This window comes from Lathamus discolor, chromosome 1, assembly GCF_037157495.1.
Source record: "Lathamus discolor isolate bLatDis1 chromosome 1, bLatDis1.hap1, whole genome shotgun sequence".
NCBI lineage: Eukaryota > Metazoa > Chordata > Aves > Psittaciformes > Psittacidae > Lathamus > Lathamus discolor.
The window spans coordinates 11,936,054-11,955,888 of NC_088884.1; the positions used below are offsets into that span (position 1 = coordinate 11,936,054).

At 42.0% G+C, this 19,835-nt stretch overlaps 1 protein-coding gene across 1 annotated transcript in view; it reads left to right on the top strand.

The window, feature by feature from the left end:
• Positions 1–11,546: 11,546 nt before the first annotated feature.
• Positions 11,547–19,835, top strand: part of ADAMTS20 (ADAM metallopeptidase with thrombospondin type 1 motif 20) — a 91,324-nt gene continuing 83,035 nt past the window's right edge. The window contains exons 1-2 of the mRNA XM_065691669.1: positions 11,547–11,742; positions 12,048–12,394. Coding sequence (XP_065547741.1) covers positions 11,652–11,742; positions 12,048–12,394 — 438 coding nt within the window. The 5' untranslated portion in view covers positions 11,547–11,651. The remainder of the gene's footprint in view (positions 11,743–12,047; positions 12,395–19,835) is intronic.

Below are 19,835 nucleotides of genomic sequence, written 5' to 3' on the forward strand. Positions count from 1 at the left end.
ACCTCCATCTGTATGAGTTATATGGCAAGTATATCCACTTATACGGCAAGTGTGAAAACTGAGATCCAGAGTATTTAACATGATAATGCTACCTAGCGGATACTGTACGTTTAAAAAGAAATCTACTCATTTTTTCATATGTTTTGCATTTTATTTAATATTTCGATGCATTACACAAATCTAAAACATTCTGATACAAAAATGGATATACTGTTTGTGGTGAATATAACTTGTAAGTGTATAGCCAGAAGCATTTTCATAAACTGGAAGATTTTATAACAGAAGACGGAAAACCAGAGGGAATGAGTTAAGCAAAGCTGAAACAACAAGCTCCATAATATTATACTGATAAGACCATCTTCTATATGTGTGATGAACAGTTCTTATTGTTAATTACTAAACCATGAGAGGTCTTCTTAATATATTCACATTTAGCATGTCAAGCAGGGAATGCATCTGTTGCCTGTAGGCTTTTTCCTGCGGTTATAGAGATTTGGTTCTGGCTATTTTATCATTTATTCGAAGGAATGACCCAAGTAAGGCAGATAGCTGATTGTCTAACAGTCAGTCACAGCCAGTCTTTGCAGCTAATAGTTTTAATCTCTAAGACATTGTAGCAAAATTACAGATATCTACACACAGATATTCTATTTAAGTGTCTCTCTGCAAGGTTTTACATGCCTGCCTATAAATGAGAATGAAGAGATATCAGACAAAGCTGGCTGAGTTCACTAGGCACATACAATACAATTCACAGAAATATTTGGTCCGGGGTGTTCTCTAACTGTGGAAAGAGATAATTATTTTCCAAACAGGAGTAAGATACAGTAATAATAGTAGTGTTATGCAAGTAACATGGTTTAATTTCTAGTCCCAGATAGATAATGTGCTTGCCATATTTCTGAGTGAGTCTTTTACTACGCCTGAAGTATTATATAATGCATTACTGAGTGCAGACAAGAGCATATTGTTAGGGTATTCACTAACACAAGCTATGTGTGTCCAAGTAGACTGCTAAAATCCGTAGGAAAAGTTTCCATCTATTAGCAAAAAATATCTTTCAGCAACTAGGGAACATAATTCTTCTTAGCATGTTTCTGAGAAAATTGAAAGCAAAGTGTTTCAAAATCAGAAAGACTGTATCTAATGGCCATATCTATGAGTTAAAACCCCATCTAATACTAAGCATAGTGTACAGCCTTGACTCAGTGATAAGAACAATGTGTATATGGACATTTGTTAAAAAAAAAAAAAGAGCGCATTTACCAGCAAGGTCCTTTAGAAATAGAAGTTTAAAGGAACTTCATTGTTGAAAACAAAGTTGGTTTTTTGTTCTTTTGTTTGGGTGTTTTAGAAAATGCATTATACATAAGGAACTCTTACAGCTTTATCATCTACTGCATTTTGTAAGTCTGTTTCTCTGTACTGAATATATCTCAGCAAATGAACTGCTAGAAAGGAGAAAAAATCATAAAACTCTATAAATGAAAATGTTGTTCAGGAATGGAGAAGAGCAGAGCACATGGCATTACTTCATCAAAGAAATATGATTGCATACTTTAAAGTAACATTTTCTTATTGCAATGCATGGAGAGCAACGCATGTAGGAAGAGCGTAACCAGCATGGTCATCCGTGACAATCTGAGAGCAGAGAAATCCGCAGGCACAGACTGCACACACAGAACCACCAAGTCTGATGAAAGAAGGATCACAGGGTAATGGATGTTTGACAGTATCTTACACTCATTTTAAAGAGCAAATCATAGAGTGAGTGTTAAAAAACAATCCTAAAGAAAGTAAGCAAACAACACTGATGTGTATAGTGACATACCGTTCTGAATTAGGATGGGGCCCTCACTTATTTTTGAGTCACCATAACTAGTTAAATGATTTGTGAAATGACTCACTAAAATGCACGTTAAGGAGGAATTGTGTTTTTCTGTATCTAGTGTTAATCTTTCTGATGAGGCTGATTATTTTTTTTATGAAAAGCCTGACTGATGCCCCCACCTGCTGACTCGGGAGCATTGTATCAGATTATTTCCTACTACCACCTGCTCTAGGGAATAGGGCTGGAATTCAGCTGACGTTTTCACATACTGGTGACAAGATTGTAACCATTTCTGTAACCTGTATTTTAATCTAGGGGTTTCCCTGGGAATATTCTGCTAATTTTAGCTAGCTCAAAGTGTTGCAACTGCAAATTAAAGAATTCAGAAACTGATGACTCAGGATTTAAAAATGCTTTCCTTATTCATAATTGAGTTGGGTTCCCTACCAAATCCAAATACTAAATTTACTTTAGAGTTTTGTTTTTTTTTTTTTTTACTCACTTTGTACTTGTTTTCTATAGGGCTAACTGGCAAGAAGATGCCACGCCATGAAGGATGGCACAACATTGTAATAATAAAATCTCATTATGTATAAACTAGGATGTAGACTGTTTCTTCTGGAAACATAAACATCCAGGCATTCAGAAATCACTGTAACTACTATTTCTGCCTGAACAGTTTCACAGAAAGGCAAACAACACACAGCCACGTGTAATGTGTCCCTGTGAGCACTGATTTAATGTGGACAGTCTTAAAGAATGGCTAGTTTCCAGGTAACTTGCTATATACAATTCTCTGTAGTTCCATGCTTTGTAACAGCAGTTTTCAGGAGGAAGTCTACATTTCCCTGTAAGAGGACCACATGCTATAGAAGTCCCTCCCAGGCCTCTAGGTAATTCTGTGATTAAGGAGCAGTCTTATAATTTTAGTAAGTATTGAATAGAAGTGCTCATTATTGTCTTGAAATGTAATGAAAAAAGCTTATCATTATGCATGTGTGGGAGACTAATGTTAAAATTACAGTGGGACTAGGGGTTTCTCATTCTTTGGTAAGAAATGCATTGAGTACAGAAGCTTTATATTTATCTGGTTTTAGAAATGAAATGTTTAGAAGAAGAAGGGAAATGGAAATGTTTATAAGAAGAGGGAATGAAAGCATGCATTCCCTCTAAATACCAGTTTTAGCCAAATGCCTCCCTTGCTGGAAGTGGCTTTATAAGTCTTATATGAAGTGTAATAGTGGCATCTCAGGAAAATATTGTAAGCTCTTATCAAATCTGTTTTTGAAGTGTTGATGGAAGTATCCTTGTACTTCTACATCAAACTCCCAGAACTTACAAATTTAGTACACTTGGTGACCTGTCCATTCAGCAGTCTTCTCTTCAAATCCGTTCAGGATCACAAATATTCAAGGCACACATTTTGGGACCTGCATGGTGCGATATAAAGTTGTTACCTTTCTGTTCACTGCCTGAACCAATTTCTTATTTTAGTTCCTGTGTTCAGACCAAATCTAAGGGGGTTTTTCCCTCAAAGTTCTTGACCATTGAATGTAAAAGAGAGAACTGGGAAAGCTCCCACGTTCAAGCTATTTCTTTCAAGCTGCCAAAAATAAAGCATATGAAATTACTCCAGTGATAAGGAAAGAAATTCTGACCAGTAAACCCAATTCAGAGACCTCAAGAAGAATGATGTATGATCTTGTGGCTTATTTTCTGTTGCCGCCTTCCTGAGATGAAACCATGCAACAGAAAGCTGATCTAAGTGCTATACTGTAACAGATTTTCCACCAAAGATATGGAAAGTATGTAATATACAATGGAACACCATCCAGAAAGCATGCTCAGCTTACTCTACTGAACAGTTCATGGAAATATAAGATGAAATCTTTGGAAGAAATAGGATTAAACACGGGTTTTTCCCCCGGATGAATTCGGTAACTGCTGGCTGGGATAAAACAACTCTCCTCCTTCACTAGTTTTGTAAATCTAAAATTAAATTCAGCCCAAATCAACCACTAAATTTGGATTTATTTATAAAAATGAGAATTTTTCTCTATTCCCTGAAGATGTAATCAATTAGTCCAGTTAGGGCATCACTGCTTTCTGCAAGGTCAGCATTTACAATCTGGCTATCAGGAGATAATCTTTCAGATTTAGTAAAGATGGACATAACACCATCTCAAGGCCTTACCGAATAATGGATTCCAAAACAGATTGAAAATATAACTGAAATGGGTTTTCCACCCATAACTTTGAATGTTGATCTTATTTGTGCCTAGTGCAGTAAACACAGCTCCTTACATACATCTTGTGCTTTGCCATGGAAGCCCTCACCCGTCCTTTGTCTTGATGGTCAGTTTGGTATTTTCCTGGTGAACCTCCCAGCTGGGAAAAGCAGTGTATGAAGGAAGATTAAAAAAGTTGTGTATTTGAGAAAAGCCCAGAATTAAGGTGGTAGCTTCTGGCATGTGAATTAAGTCATTATCAGCTGGCGGAGAGCTGGCAACTCTTTCCCTAGAAGTTTTCTTGCAAGACATGAAGCATACACTCTCTCCAGGAATAGGCTGTTAATGCCATACACAATTTCACTCTCTTTTTGCCTTCAGCAATTGCATAGTCAGAGTTAGGAATTCTAATATATGAACAGTGTTCTAATAAGGAATGAGAATATCTTGTGCAGTGAGATACTACAAAGATCCATGAACGTGTGATGTTCCCACATTTGCATAATATGACTATAATGTGAGAACAGTGAAAATAGTGCAAAACCAGCTCACATTTCCCCTGAAACACTACACTGTGATATGAGGATGCCTTGTGATGTTCTGTGTTGTGCTCTAAACCATCTTCTTTATCATGCTATAGAGCCACACTTAGTGCGGTGAATGAAGTTCAGATGCCTCTGTATCCTTGCAGTCTTTGTGCAGCTCACACGTATGAACATAAATTTTAATAAAAATTTCTGGTTTTGAGGAGTTTAGTTCCTGCTAGAGCAAGCATTCCTAAATGGCACAGAGTACCACTGGGTAAGCACAGATTTGACTTATCACAATTAGGAACAATTCACTTGCTGTTAACAATTTGATGCTCACATTTTATGACTTTGTTTTTTGTCTTCGAATGCTAAATTTATATTCTCTTGTGGGCAAATTTTAGGGGACTACCCAGAGTGGGACTCTGGAAAAGGCTGGTAGCTAGGAGAGTGCTATGTGAGCCGAATTATCCTTGGCATAACTGACAGGGTTGATATGAGAGATGAATTGGGCCCTATGTCTCTTTACTGTAGGGAATACTTTCTCTTGAGCCAAAGTAACAGCTGCAGTGTGCTTGTGACTTAAAAAAAAAAAGCTTGCTTTTTTGGCAGAGTGCACATGTCTTTGTCTACACAGTACAGTAATTCTTATTTTTCTGAATGATTCGTATGGGTTCACTTGTACATCTCAGGTCAGAGTGTTTTTTCCTTACGCACTCTTCTCTAAGGGTATGTGGGGACCTACGCTTGTCTCCCCTTGAAGGCTGAAATTCGCCTGGTGCACTGTGCTGATGGAGCCCAAAGACAGGGTGAAGTTCAGAGCAGGATTCCCGCCCCAGGGTTAGTAGAAAGCACAGAGCACTTTGCCAGCTTCTGTTCTAGGACACTGAGCCCTGTTATGTGTGTCCATGGTGCTTGCACAGCGCTGGGTGTAATACCTTATAGCTGGCACAATCCCCCTTGCTTTTCTTCCCAAGGGATTTGTAATGATATTAAAATGCCTGTCTTCTCTTATAACACACAGAAATCATTATAATCAACCATAAGCTTCTTAAATTAGTAGCTATGACTGCCTGGCATATATTTACTTGTTTGCAAGTAGTACTTTTTGCCAGTAAGTTAGTTTTTATAGACATACTGCAAAATTATTCATATCTAAGATAACGCACGATCTCAATAAGAACTAAAGGAAGCAAGTTCCAATTACATGGTATGGTATGCAGTGCCTTCCAGCCTCTATGTAAGCCTGTATTTCATCAGATAAAACTTGGCACAAGTCTTCATGTTAAATAATATAAAAGTAATGAACTTTCAGTTACCTTTGATTAACGAAGAGTAAATGCTCAGATATTAAGCCTAGAATAAGACAGCATTGTCCAAAAACTATTACAGTGTGAATACAAGCAGTAGCATAAATGTATGCATACCATAGGAAAAAAACCACAAACAGCATGTCTGTTTTCAGAAGAGCTTTTGAATCAGCCTCAGAATTAAGAAGATTATTACCTCAAACTGTTGAATCAGTTTACAATATGATTCAAAACACCTACAGATTTCTACTGTTTTCTATATGATTTCATTGATTTCACTCCCTTTAATTTCTGTGGGTGTGTGGGTTGACCTACAGGATCATCTTGAATTGCCCCCCTGTGCCCTGGTCCCCTCAGTATCCACACTGCACACAGTGATGAGCTCCTGGGCTCCCCCTGGAGTGACCAGACTGGTTGAAGGGACAGTCCACTGCAGCTCCACCCAGCGGGGCTGGATGTGGCCATGCCAGGTTTAACTTCCTGGCTCACCTGCAAGCATCTCCCGCAGCATCCCTGCTGTCCTCACACCTTCACCTTCATACACTACTCCAATGCTTATAGACCTTCCCATCCAGCTCTCAACACTAAAGAAAACCTTAGACCTGTGCTGTGTGCATTCTTTTTACTTCATACTTGACCAATGATAATTTTATTTTAAATGCCTTTTATTTGGACCCTATGATCATTTAGCTTCTATTTTACTCATGTCAGCGACAATACACTTATAATTCAGTCTAATATACATGCTGCCCTTGTGTACTGTGGGGGTTTCATGGGTAGATTTTCTCCTCCCCAGTAGCTCCTGGAGCTGCAGCTGGGCTGCTGGGTGCACAGGCATCTGGGAGGGGAGCAGAGGACCAGGCAGGATGCTGCTGGGTAAGGTGAAGGACGAGAGAGCTAGGTGGGAGGATGGCGCAAACAGCATTGATCCTGTGTCGGCTTTAACTTATTTGGACTACGCCCAGAGTCCTTGCTGAAAGGCAGTCTCTGTGATAGTGTTTTGATGGATGATGCTGCTGACCCCAAGTTTCATGAGAAAAGTAAAGCTGCCTGCAGTAGCAGTGGCTGGGCAGGCAGGGACAGCCCAGCTGCCACTGCACAGGGAGTACTGATTCACCCGCATGCAGCGGTCCAGCCAGCCATCTCCCTCCAACAGCCCAGCTTCAGCAGCTGACTGCAGCTGGAGTTGTGCAGGAGGCATGGCAGGGCACAGATAGGATGGGCCATGGGATAGGCTTTGAGCCAGGCCCATTGCAAGGCTCAGCGTCTGGGCCTGCTCCACACAACAGTAGAATTGAGCAGTGGGGACCCGAGCTGCTCTTGATCTCGTGCCAGGCATCAGGTGGCTCCATGATGTGTGTATATATGGTATAAATATAACCTCTGGGACTTCTCAGGATAAGCATCAGACAAGCTGATGAATAAGTGGCTGCGAACCAGGCAGATTTGTGAGGTGGGTTGTGTCCTGACAAGAACAGTAAATAAAGAGCCTGAAGGATTGATTTAAAATGTATTCCACAAGACAGTAAAATGCCAAGATAAAATAAAAGGCAGAAAAATATATACTTCCTATAGTCTTCTTTTCCAAATAAAATTCGTTAATATCCTGGTTTTTATAACAAGTTCACTTACTTAAATGTTGCCTTTGCCTTTTCTGAGCAACTGACTCTTATACTGTTATTGTTCCCAGCTTTGTGATTTTCAGTCAAAACCACTTTATAAAAGACCACTTTAAAAAGATGGAGATAAAACCAAGCTAAAGGATTTAATAGCTAATCTGTGGTAGGTCATACTGAACCTAAGGAAGAAATTCATTAACTACTCAATGTGCATTTTTACACACCCTACTCTTTTATCTGGTAAGCCTTATCTACTGCAGCATGTTAAGTGTACAATGCAAATATTTGAATAATCATGACATAATTGCAATTCCGTTTGTCCATGCAATCCTAGTGAAACCCTGAGCAAGGCTTCAGTGAGCACTGGTTTGAGGGAGCACAGAATACCCTTGTATTTCATTCACTTGCAAAGTAATTGGCACAACAGTCTTCATTCCAAACATATCCGCTGAAAGAGATAAGTGAAAAGAATAAACAGTGTAAATAGATGGATTTACTTCACTAATGTGGGAGGCATTTTGAAAGCAAACTGTTCAATAGCAAGCTTTAATGTCAATGCAGATTTAATGAAGTCAGAATCCATTACATCACTGAGGACTGCATTTGCAGATGTAAACCAGCACAGTTCCGCTGCCTTAGCTGGAGCTTTACCATTCTATAACTTCTAGCCTTGAAAAATCTTATCAAATATTCCCAGTTGGTTTTCCTTTCTTCCTCTTCTGTTTCTTCTGATTTTGCCCACTCTCTGTTCTTTCAGTAGGTCTAATTATTTTCTTCTTCCTCATCACCTCATCTCTTTAACTTCCTCCAGGAACTTTTTTTTCTTTGTTTAATAGAATAATAGAATAATCTGGTCTGGAAGAAACCTCTACAGGTCATCTAGGCCAACCTCCTGCTCAACACAGAGCTAATTTCAAAGACAGTTCAGGTTGTTCAGGGCTTTCTTGTCCAGTTGGGTTTTGATCTACAAGGATGGAGACTGCACAGTGTCTCTGTGTCCCTGTTCCAGTGCTCAGCCCCTCATTAGAGATTTTATTTTTAGTATTTCATTATGTATTTTTGCAGTTCTGCTCTTTTAAACAGCTGCCATAACTCTGCAGCTTAGTTTCAACCTTGTGCCCAACTCCGCCTTTCTACCTCCTAAAGTTGTAGCAAACATACTATTTCCGTCCTTTTTGAATTTTCTGGTGTACTTACGTTTCTTCATAACAGAAATACACCCCTTCCTTTGATATACGGGGTTATATTTACTCCTCACAAGATTCAAACTGATGCCATATGGGTAGAGGTCAGGTTGAATGACCGTAGGTTATTGCCCAAAGCCGTTCAGGTAATGTGAATACTACTAGGACTGCCTAAACCCCCTTGTTATTCTCCTTTGCTCCTGCACAGCTAACCCATCTTGCATTTGAAAATCAGATGTGTCCCTAATACCTTCTACTTCAGTGGTTTCTGAAATCATAGTTGCTGCTAAGTATGAAAAGCTGTTTGATTTGAATGCCTGACATTGCTTGAATCATGAGCTTCATGTTTGTAAGTTTACTTTTTGTTTAGGATGAAACTTCGAAAAAACAATTGTCTCAGTTGGCACTGGGTTTTGAGCAGTAGCCCCATGACACTGCCGGGAGCTACTGGAACAACACTGGCAATTTACATAAATGTTGTCAATTTTAAATTGCTCTAAACAGTTAATCTTTAGACCATCAGCGTTTACTACAGAAGAGCTGGTGTTCCATTCTAATGGAGAATACAGGGAAAGTTAAGCCCATTAAAATCAGATTTAAGAAAAGTGATCTTATTGTTTCGAAAATATTCAAAATTGGAAGTAAATGTTGCCTTTTCTAAAATATTGGAAATACATACATAAATGTATACACAAATTGTTAAAAAATTGAGTCATCTGCTGATACTTGCTTTGAAGTGGGCTACCATGAAGCTTTGTGCTTGAAGTTGGAACACTGAACTCTGACTTTCCCAATGCTTAACGCTTCTGCTGACTTATTTGAAAAATAATTTTGCAAATCATAAGTGAAACATCACATCTTAATCAGTTGGTGTTTGCTTATGCTTAATGAACTAGTGCCCATTTACATAATCACTGACAAGCCTTTTCAGTTGACTAAGGAAGGAGGTAACTTGCTGCACTCTGATTACTGTTTCAACAAGTGAGATTCAAAAAGGGGCTAATTCTGATTCGCTGGAGAAATCTCAGGCATGCGCAACAATTGCTCCTTTAATTTCTTCCCATTATTCACGCATTTTACTACAGTTAGTAAAATGAAAGCATTCATCGTTAAACTTTGCTCTACCACTATGTGAGTACCCCAGGGGTTAGTTTTCTGCAACTGGGATACTGACATCTTGGGATACTGTATCTTCATGTTTCTGTGATGGTGAGGATAAAGCTCTCTCCACCCACCTCCTGTCTTTCTCATCACCCAATGCTGAGAACTGGAGTTTTGTTTACATGTCATGGTCAGTATTCTCCAGTGTAGGCAGTTTAAAAGAAATAGTTTGGAATTCCTGCTTCTTGTTGGATTACTTTGATATTCATGGTATTTGGAAACATAGGATTTTCGTTTGTTCTCACTTTGCAGAAGCCTTCAGATCTCAAATACTTGTTTCATGACATATAACAGTGCTTATCTGTGACCCACATAGAGAAAAGAGTTTAATATGCATCTGAGAGCTGTCGTCTTCAGAGTATTCAAGAAGACAACTCAGTATTCCCTAGAAGATTTAATATTCTCAAGATTATGATGCATACCACTAGACTTTGGAACAATCCAGATATCTTTTCCACAATCCTGAACACTGACAGAGAATATCGGACTTTGCTCTAGCAGTGAAGGTTCTTCCAAAACTAGTCACCTTCATTCAAAGCCTGATCAGCTCATTCCCTCATTTCAGGAGAAGAAAACATGTTTTCTTCCATTTGTTTCTATCTCACGAGATTCCTAAAATAACAGGTAAGTCAGATGATGAAACAGCCTTAAGACAAAAGCCCCTTGTCATGGTCAGGGATACCTTCCACTAGATTGGGTTGCTCAAAGCCCTGTCCAACCTGGCCTTGAACACTTAAAACATCTTAAGGTCCCTTCCAACCCAGACCATTCTATGGTGATTCAATGTAGGTTTATTTAAGCTATAAGAACTAGATTTGAGGACCAAACAACTGAAAATTACATTTCATTAAAGCACATTCCAGGACTCCTTACTTTTCCTAGAAAGCAGTGTGTTCAGCACCTGTCAGAGCACGGCCTCCTAACAACCTGTGTTACCTAAGGCTGATAATCCACAGGCTTTATGTATGGGATGCATGGCTCCCCAAGTGCTGCTACAAGCAGTTCTACGGAGACTTTGCCCGGACAGAACAACCTAGTGGAGGACCCCGTGTTCAAACAAAACAAGTCCGGTCTGTCGCCACCATGGTGTCAGACCCGGCCTTGAGATCTCCTTCCTGCGAAGCTGTGCGTGGAAGCGCCTTCATCCTGGAGCCCACCTGCAGCGGACAGTGCCCGGCGGGTGCCTGTGGGCGAGGGGACACCGCCGGACCTCGCAGCTCTGCCTTTGCGCTCCTCAGGGCGAGCTCGGCATCGCCAGGCTTCTCGAAAGTCCGGTTTTTCTCCTAAATGACACCTCCCTCGAGCTCCACCGCCAGACAAGGGGTGACAGCCAGCGCGACGAGGCGCCGGAGCCCCCAGCCTCCTCCCGCCGGCTCCGCCGCTGCTGTGGGCCCGGCCCGGGCGGGCGGTGAGCGGGGGAGAGGCGGCGCACCGGGGCTGCCCTCCGCCATTGGCCAGGTCCGGCCCCGGGGCGGGCCGGCCGCCGGGGCCCGCTCTGAAGCGCGGGTGCGGGGATGGTCCCCTCCTGAGGGCAGCCGGGCACCTTCTCGCCTCCCGCCCGCGGCGGGGCAGGGGCGAGGGGGGCGGAGGGAGGGGCGGGAAGGGCCGCCCACCTCGGCGGCGGAGAGCGAGCTGGGGGCGCGGGGCCGGGCGCAGGGGAGCGCGGAGGCAGCGGGACGGTGAGGTGGGGAGCATGGAGGAGCCGCGCGATGCGGAGCCTGCCCGGGCGGCCGGCGGCTGCTGAGGCAGCGGCCCGGGGGCGCTGCGGGCACGCCCGCCGCGGAGCGAGCCATGCGTGTGGCGAGGTGGCTGGCGGGTCTGCTGTGCCTCCTGTGCCCGCTCGTCGCGGAGGCTCGGGGGGTCCGCTTCCACCCGGGACAAGGTAAACAAGCGGCAACAAAGGCGGCGACTGCCCCGGGGGTCTTGGCCCTGCGGTAGGCGCTGTGCCCCGCGGGGCAGCCGCCGCGGGCGGGCAGGAGGGAGCGTTTCCTCGCAGGGTGGGAAGCGGGGCGGGCGGTGGGGGTGGCAGGGCCGGGGCGGCTGAAGCGGGCCGTGGCTGGGTGTGCTGGAGGCAGCCCTCGCTGCCCGCTCCTGTCACTGCACCCCCGGCTAGTGCAGCGCCGGGAGCCGTGCGGAGCTTCCTGGCGTGCTGATGCACAAGGCTGAGCCGCTTGCTCTCTGTTGCAGAGACCTTGGTGAAGCAGCTCTCCTCCTATGAAATCGTCACACCTGTCCGAGTGAATGAGTTTGGAGAAGTTTTCCCTCACACGCATCACTTCAGCAGGAGAAAAAGGAGCTTGGAGGCGCCGCTGGAGCCCGTTGCTTTCCGAACTCATTACCAGCTCAGTGCATACGGGCAGGTCTTCCAGCTCAACCTGAGTGCCGATGCAGGCTTTGTTGCTGCTCAGTACACTGTGGTGCACGTAGGGGCCCCGCAGAAGCAGTCCTCGCCTGATTTGCGCCACTGTTTCTACCGTGGGCATGTCAATGCGCAGGAGACGCACATGGCTGTCTTCAGCATCTGTGGTGGCTTGGTAAGCATGTTGGTTACTGCCTCGTGTCTCCATTCATATTCTCTTCCTGAAAGAAATGTAGTGGGATGCCTTTGCCACAGAGCTGAGCTAGAAATTCTCGGGCATCGCTCCAAGTAGTTGGTCATAAAATATCTTGGCATCAGCAGTTTGCTGTCATGATGATACTTTTTGGTGGGATATACAAATGCTGCTTTCAAAGGATCTGTTGCTGGCCTGTAATAGAATTGGTTGATGTAACTCCTGACACCAAGAGCATGAGAGCAGAGGAAAAAACATGCTTCAGAAACACAGTAAACTATTGTTTAGATAAAATGATGCCGTTAGTCAGCATCAGTTATGTGTTTGTGGCTTTATAGATACTGTGTGGTTATGAGCGAGGAATAATGGGGCTTAAAATGGTGAGAGAAGAACTAGTGTTGGTATTTTTCTTCCTCTGCTTTCAGCAGTGCTGTAGAGGTGTGTTGTGTAGTATTGTGTATTAGTGTGTAGTGGTGCTCTCTAATCACGTTTCTGTTAAAAGTGAATGGGAAGCTTCCTACCAACTTAAGTGGGAGTGTATCTGTAAAATGCTTCTGAAGAACTGAATTTATCAAACAAATCAAAACTGCATCAGTATACATTCTTTACTTCTCCCTTGATAGCATTCTTATGTAGCATTCTTCCGAAGTTATAATGGAGAAATAGTAGCACACAACTGTTAGTAGCACAGGACAGTTGTACTGTGTTGCTAAATCTTACAGTTTTGTGTGTAGGACCAAGAAGACTAATACCTACTGCTTTACCGCATCACTGTTGACATGCTGAGAATGAGCATGTGTGACATGCATACTGTAAAAATATGGTGCTGTAAATATTACTGTGAATTTACATTGAGGTTGTTCCAAGTTTCTTGCAGTCACACAGAAAAGTAAAGGTGTAAGACTTTATTTTTGGGAAGTGGAAAGAATGCAACTTTGCATTCTAGTCTCTTTCTAGTAGCGTATAGGAAATAGAATGGAGTTGGCTGGATGTGTGCAGGAGGGTGTAATGTGTATTAAAAGAAAGTGATGCACATGGTGGAAAAGAGGATCAGAAGTATTTGGTACTTGTGAGAGACACCACTGTTGTCTTGTGCTTATTCTTGGGTATTTGGATATATGCCACCTTATATTTGGGTTGAGGTCTGTAGGCTTGGGCTAGTTCTTGGAAATTATTGGAGGAGCAAGCATTGGAAAACAGTAATTCTGTGTTCATCACAGTTTTGTGTAGGCACTTTGCTATACAGACAGAGCTGTCATTTGGCTCTTGTCTGCATTATCCAAAACCTAATTAGAATAGAATCATAGAATCATAGAATAGTTAGGGTTGGAAAGGACCTCAAGATCATCTAGTTCCAACCCCCCTGCCATAGGCAGGAACACCTCACACTAAACCATCCCACCCAAGGCTTTATCCAACCTGGCCTTGAGCACTGCCAGGGATGGAGCACTCACAACCTCCCGAACACCCCGATATGTTGCATTCACAGAGGGAGTAGGAAAGAAGGGGAATCACAAATATGTGGTGGTTGGGTGGTTGTTTTGTTTTTTTTTGCCTAGTAGAAGGTCATATACCATGGCATGCTCTCAATGTGCTGAAGAGTCTGAGAACTGCTAAATAACAGGTAGTTGAAACAACTTTTGAGTGCAGTAGGTACACGTTTTTCAGAGAAATTATTTTCAGCACATATGGAGAGACAGAATTAAAACAGGCGAAAAAAGTTACCAAAAGAGAAGATTTTAAAACTTCTCACGTTTATTCTGTAAAGAGCACTGCTCTCTGCAAGCAATCACTTTTCATTACTTGAATCATATATGCTCAAACTCTTCAGTACAAGACCGCCTTCTTCTTTATAGCAGTTGGAATGTCTCACTTCTCTTGTGTCTCTCTCTCTCCTTTGTCGGTACATTACAGTCCGCATCCCGTACGTGTCCATTTGGAAATCCCCGAGTGCCTTTTGCCTCCTCTAGATGAGCCTTGTGGACTTCCACTGCCACTTCCAGCTGGACTTGATGTCCTTAGTCATTGTGTGGCTGACAGAGAGCCTAGTCTGAGCCACCAGCCAAGACCTTGCTGTCCCTGGGCGCTTGGGACCTTCACTGCTCATTTGACTTTCTGCCCAGGCAGACGCAACTTTGTGGAGGGCATGTAGCATACCCAGTGTTGTGGCTGCTTACCTCTCATTAATGAGGCTGGTGAGGTTTTTGGAAGAGGAAGCAGAGCCCTGCATGGGTACTGGGTAATTTTTTTTGTGGGACATGCTTATGGTTCCCCAGGGAGGGATTGTGGGGAGATGATGTGGCAGTCGTAGCCAGCTGGTTGCCTGTATCTGCACAGCATATCCTCCAGCCTGGTTCAGAGCCTTCAGAGTAATGTTCTTTGTCATCCTATGGATTCAAAGTAAATGTTATACACCTCATGTGACTGCCAGGGGACAGCGTTTTTTTGAGTTGAGGGAAGAATGGATGTGAAAGGAAGGAGATGGAGAACTAGTGGGATTTTCCTGAGAGATCTTGTCCTCGCTGAATGCATTCCCCTCTTCAGGCGGGACTACCCTCAAAAAATAGAAAAAGATTCTTTTTCTCAAGGTTTTAAGGATTCCGTAGTTTTGTGCATACAACAAATGTACCTGCAAAAATAAGCTCTTGAGTTACTGCTCTTTTATTGAACAGCACCATGCCTCATGAATACACACAAAGAATGAAGTGTGACTGTTGCTGAGGTAGGATACTATTTACTGTGAGTGAGACAGCAGAAACCATACTAGTGACTTAGTAGCCCTGTAATTTATTTATTTTTTTTTTTAAGTAAGATCCCTTCTCTTTGTAGGATCCATTTTCCTCAGTGCTGGACTTGAGCGTGACATACAGAAATTAAAATACAAGAGATTGCTTTCAACTGTTAGGTATAATTTTACCTTCCAGCTTTGGATATATAGAGCAGTTGCAGTAGACCAATGCTGTAAAAGCTAGGGAGGAAAAAAAAGGACTTGGACTTAGATAAAAAGGTATAGGGAGTTTGATAGTGGAATTAAAAAGTTACTTCAAAGATATGCCTGGGTGATCTGAAGTTAAGCCAGGTACTTACATTCATTCTATCCTGTAGGCATCTATCCCCAAGCTCTCCACTGCCTTCCTTCAAAGCCTGCTTCCCATGTTCCTTCTTTTCTTTTTTTGCATTCTCAAGCTGAGTGTGTTCTCCCCGCCATGCTCTGCTTTCTGTTTTCACTCTCAGTTAAGCCTTTTTCTGAGTGTGCCAAGAGCAAGTATAACCCAGAGTACCCACAGAGCATTGCTTAATGGCTCCTGACACCCTGTATGCAGTTTTGTTGTGTTATATTTCAGAGCATGCCCTAGGTTCAGGGGTGCAAATGGCAAAGGGAGGTTAGAAGGTCAGCAGGGAGTCTGTAGTAATTGCAAGGAGGGAGTGTGTAATTAGGGAAGTTTGGGGTGCTGTCAAAGACAGAAGGTCATTTGGTGTGATGGCCTGGGTGCCTAGTTGAGCATCTGATCACATAGAAGCATCTTTAGAGTAACTTTTGAAAATTCATACTTTTATTTCACTTTTTATTTTCCTAAGTTCTGTATTATTTTATGCTTTTTTTTTTCCGCTTTTACGGCATTAGTCAATTATAGCTTCTTACAAACATGGGAAACGAAATCTGCTGAGGATGGGTGCACGTAGACTAAAGAGACCTCTCAAATGTTATCCAGTCAGCAAAATTAAAGAGGTAAAAACTAAACTAAAAATCATTTAACTTTTGAGAACATACAGCTTACAGATTCATTGACAAATACAAGCAAATACCAGTGAGGGAGCTATCACCATTTATAACTAGAATGAGCCTTCAGTTCTTACCAGGCCCCTGCCTGAAGAAAGAGCCTTTATTAAAATTAATTTATGTTTTTTTAGTCCTGAGTGCATGCTATAAAAACAGTTTATTTAGTCCTTTGAGAAGCCTGATATTCTTTCTTGGAGGTCAGGAATGTGACTGATGCTGAGGATAGTTAGAGTCAGTTTTTGTGAGCTGGGAGGCAGCGTAATGCCAAAGGTGTTTTATGTGACTCTGCTGTGAGAGAGGGGAAGCTAAGAAAGGAGGAAATGCACATCTTTTGGGTATACAGTCTTTGGTGCGTAGAGCAATTTCACATGTTCACTGGCTGGCAAAAGTTAGGAGCGGGAAGATACACAAATCTCTTCTTGCATGGTTTTGATAGCTATCAGCTTTCTGCAGCCCAGGAGGGCAAGATTGCTTTGTTCTCAGGTAGCTTCTGGAGCGTAACAAGGTCTGCGTGACAAACTCCTTCCTCAAGAAAACCCGTTGGTAACGCTCCTTTACTGCACTTCAGGCTTACTTTTGTCAGGAGAATAGCAGAAATATGAACCTGACTGTGGATCTTCAGAATTTCCTCAGTACAAGAGGTTGTGTTTATTTTCTTATTAATATGGGTCAGTGGATCACCTTTGTGAGAGATTTTGAAAACAATTCTGCCTGCTACTATGTGTGAGTGCAGTGGTTCCTTTTAAGGAAAAGTAGGTAGTCCTAGCATTTATTTTAATGAAATGTAGTTTTTAATTGTTTGGTTAAAAAAGCCCCAAACAACTTGCTAGAAGCTGGTTCTAGCATAGCAAGCATCTGGTTTCTTGTGGAGATCTAGTACAGATAAAAGACTCCAGATATTTACTACTCAGTTCTGTGCTACTTGGCACTAATAACTTCAATGAATTCTTTGGAAAACCACAGTAGTTTAAAGCTTTAACACTTGTAACTGGAAGATATGCTTACTTTTGACCTAATGCTTTAACTCATGGGCTGTCATTTCAAATAAGTTACCTTCTAAATCTGAAAGGCTAATTACTTTTCAGAGTTTGGGTTACGTTTGTAAACTTATGAATAGCCATAAGCCACACATGTTTTTATACATTTTAATCTTAACCCAGAGTCCACCATAAGCTAGGAAAAGATAATTTTAAAATGTCAACTAAAGACAATCAACTCTTGTTTGGGCAGAGTAAGTCCTCAGTGCTCAGGGGACTGGAGCACCTCCCATATGAAGACAGGCTGAGGAAGTTGGGGCTGTTCAGCCTGGAGAAGAGAAGGCTGCGTGGAGACCTCATAGCAGCCTTCCAGTATCTGAAGGGGGCCTATAGGAATGCTGGGGAGGGACTCTTTGTCAGGGACTGTAGTGACAGGACAAAGGGTAACGGGTTAAAACTTAAACAGGGGAAGTTTAGATTGGATATAAGGAGGAAATTCTTTCCTGTTAGGGTGGTGAGTCACTGGAATGGGTTGCCCAGGGAGGTTGTGAGTGCTCCATCCCTGGCAGTGTTCAAGGCCAGGTTGGATGAAGCCTTGTGTGGGATGGTTTAGTGTGAGGTGTCCCTGTCCATGGCAGGGGGGTTGGAACTAGATGATCTTGAGGTCCTTTCCAACCCTAACTATTCTATTATTCTGTTGCTGCTGACTGGCTGATGTGATGACTTCCACTTAATAGTTCTGGTTTAATTTGTCATACAGGTGAGACTCCAGCTTTGAATCTCTGCAATAGAACGGTCAAAAAATTCAGTGCTGTGGGTTTTTTTGTTTTTACTTTGCAAAGAAAAGATAAAATGTTCTTTCTTTTTTGCTCTGGTTTTTGTAGCTTAACAGAACAAAAAAAGAATAGGAAGTAGGCTGAACTCTACCTTCTCTGCATGGAAAAGGTCTAGATAAAGATACTTGTGCGTGATTGATTGCTTCATTTGATTCTTTTTCCTTTTTTTTTCTGCTTTCTTTCCTGTTCTTTTTTTGCTCTCGACTTAACTTTTATTTAACAATTTTTATCCCATTTACTTTGGTTTGTTTTGCTGTTGGCTTTTTCTTAATATGTATTCTCACAAGCAGGACCAGTTTTTAAGTATTTTCACTTCTATAACACTTGATCTAGCATTTTCTCAGTAAGAGGTGTCTGAAGTCTTCCCAGCCTAGCTCTGCTGGTCACAGAATGAATGGAACATATCTTTAATATTGCTAACTGGCCTCTCTTTAGCTTTGTTTTCTCACATAGAGGCGCTAGATGTTTTTTTCATATACATCTGAGAGAGACCATACCACTTGAATTTATTGGAACATGACCCTGTATCCTTGAGTCAGTTTCTACCTGTCTTGGTAAAATTACTGTTCACTGTTCTATTTATTATAAAATAGTAAAACAGCTTAGGCCCCCTCTGCAGCTGTTACAAAAAACCTGAAACATCCGCACTACATTTTCCCCAAGCTCTTTACACCTCTGTTTTTCCTTAAAGTATTTCCATAGAGACTGTGCTTTTACACATGGACCAGCACAGATCAAGAAATACAGATGGTAATTGCAAATTGATAAAATACATGGGGTTGTGAATTGTGCAGCTGAAGGGTCACAGAAAATGTCTGTGGGAAGCATTAGGATCTGCCTATGTGTCTGACTTCTGACTGGTAATTCTGAGTGAATTGTTTGTTAAACAGACTAGGACATGCTTATGTCACCTTTTATGTGAAGGTCTCTCAGTCGTCACTGGGCTGTGTTTTGCACACATCCTGTGTCTGGTGGCTGCCTTCCCTGGCACACAATTGAGTACCTTCTGTTTACCACACAAATTTACCTGGTAAAATTTCCATGCCTGCAGCCTGTTTGTAACTGCTGCCTTTATAGAGCCACATTCTTTTTTTGCCATTTTGGCTTTGTGACACAGGTGAATTTACTGGAAAGCTGTGGGCAGCCGCAGAAAGTTGGATTTGGATTTACTTATATATATATATATACATATATATATAAAGCATTAAACTTACAGAAGGTATGTGAACAGGAGTGATAGCAGCCCTTTGCTGTCACTAGGTGAGCTAAATTACTGAAGTTGTGTGCAAAATGGTGTTTGGTTTTGGTGGCTTTTTTTTTGGTCTTAAGTTAATGCTTCCAGCCCCAGGTATTACTCAACAGTTAGCCATCATGGATCTTGGGGAAACTTTGTACTCCTGGGGAATAAATAGGCTTCCCACATAAGATAATGTGTCAGCAATAGTCCCGGTTGTCATTCTATTTCAGATATACACTCATGTAGAAAATAGGTTATGGTAGCGAAGTCAGACACTGAGAACAGTTCATACCTTCTGGGTATACGCATACTGACAAAAGTGCTCAAGGTACCTTACTGTGTGGCTGACTAAACAGGTGAAAATCTCACCACAGTTTGCGTGTACTTAAGTGATAACTGCCTGATGGCACATGTGAGGTTAAAAGGAGTTTATGGAGCTATTCATCTCCAGTAAAAAGTATTCATCCCAGTAAAAGAGAAAGGCAGTTCTGCATGTACTTAAAAACATCAAAGCTAGGAAGTTCTCTTTAAAGAGAGATAAGTTGCAAATGTAAATTTGCTTGACATTTACTGAGACAGACAAGATTATATG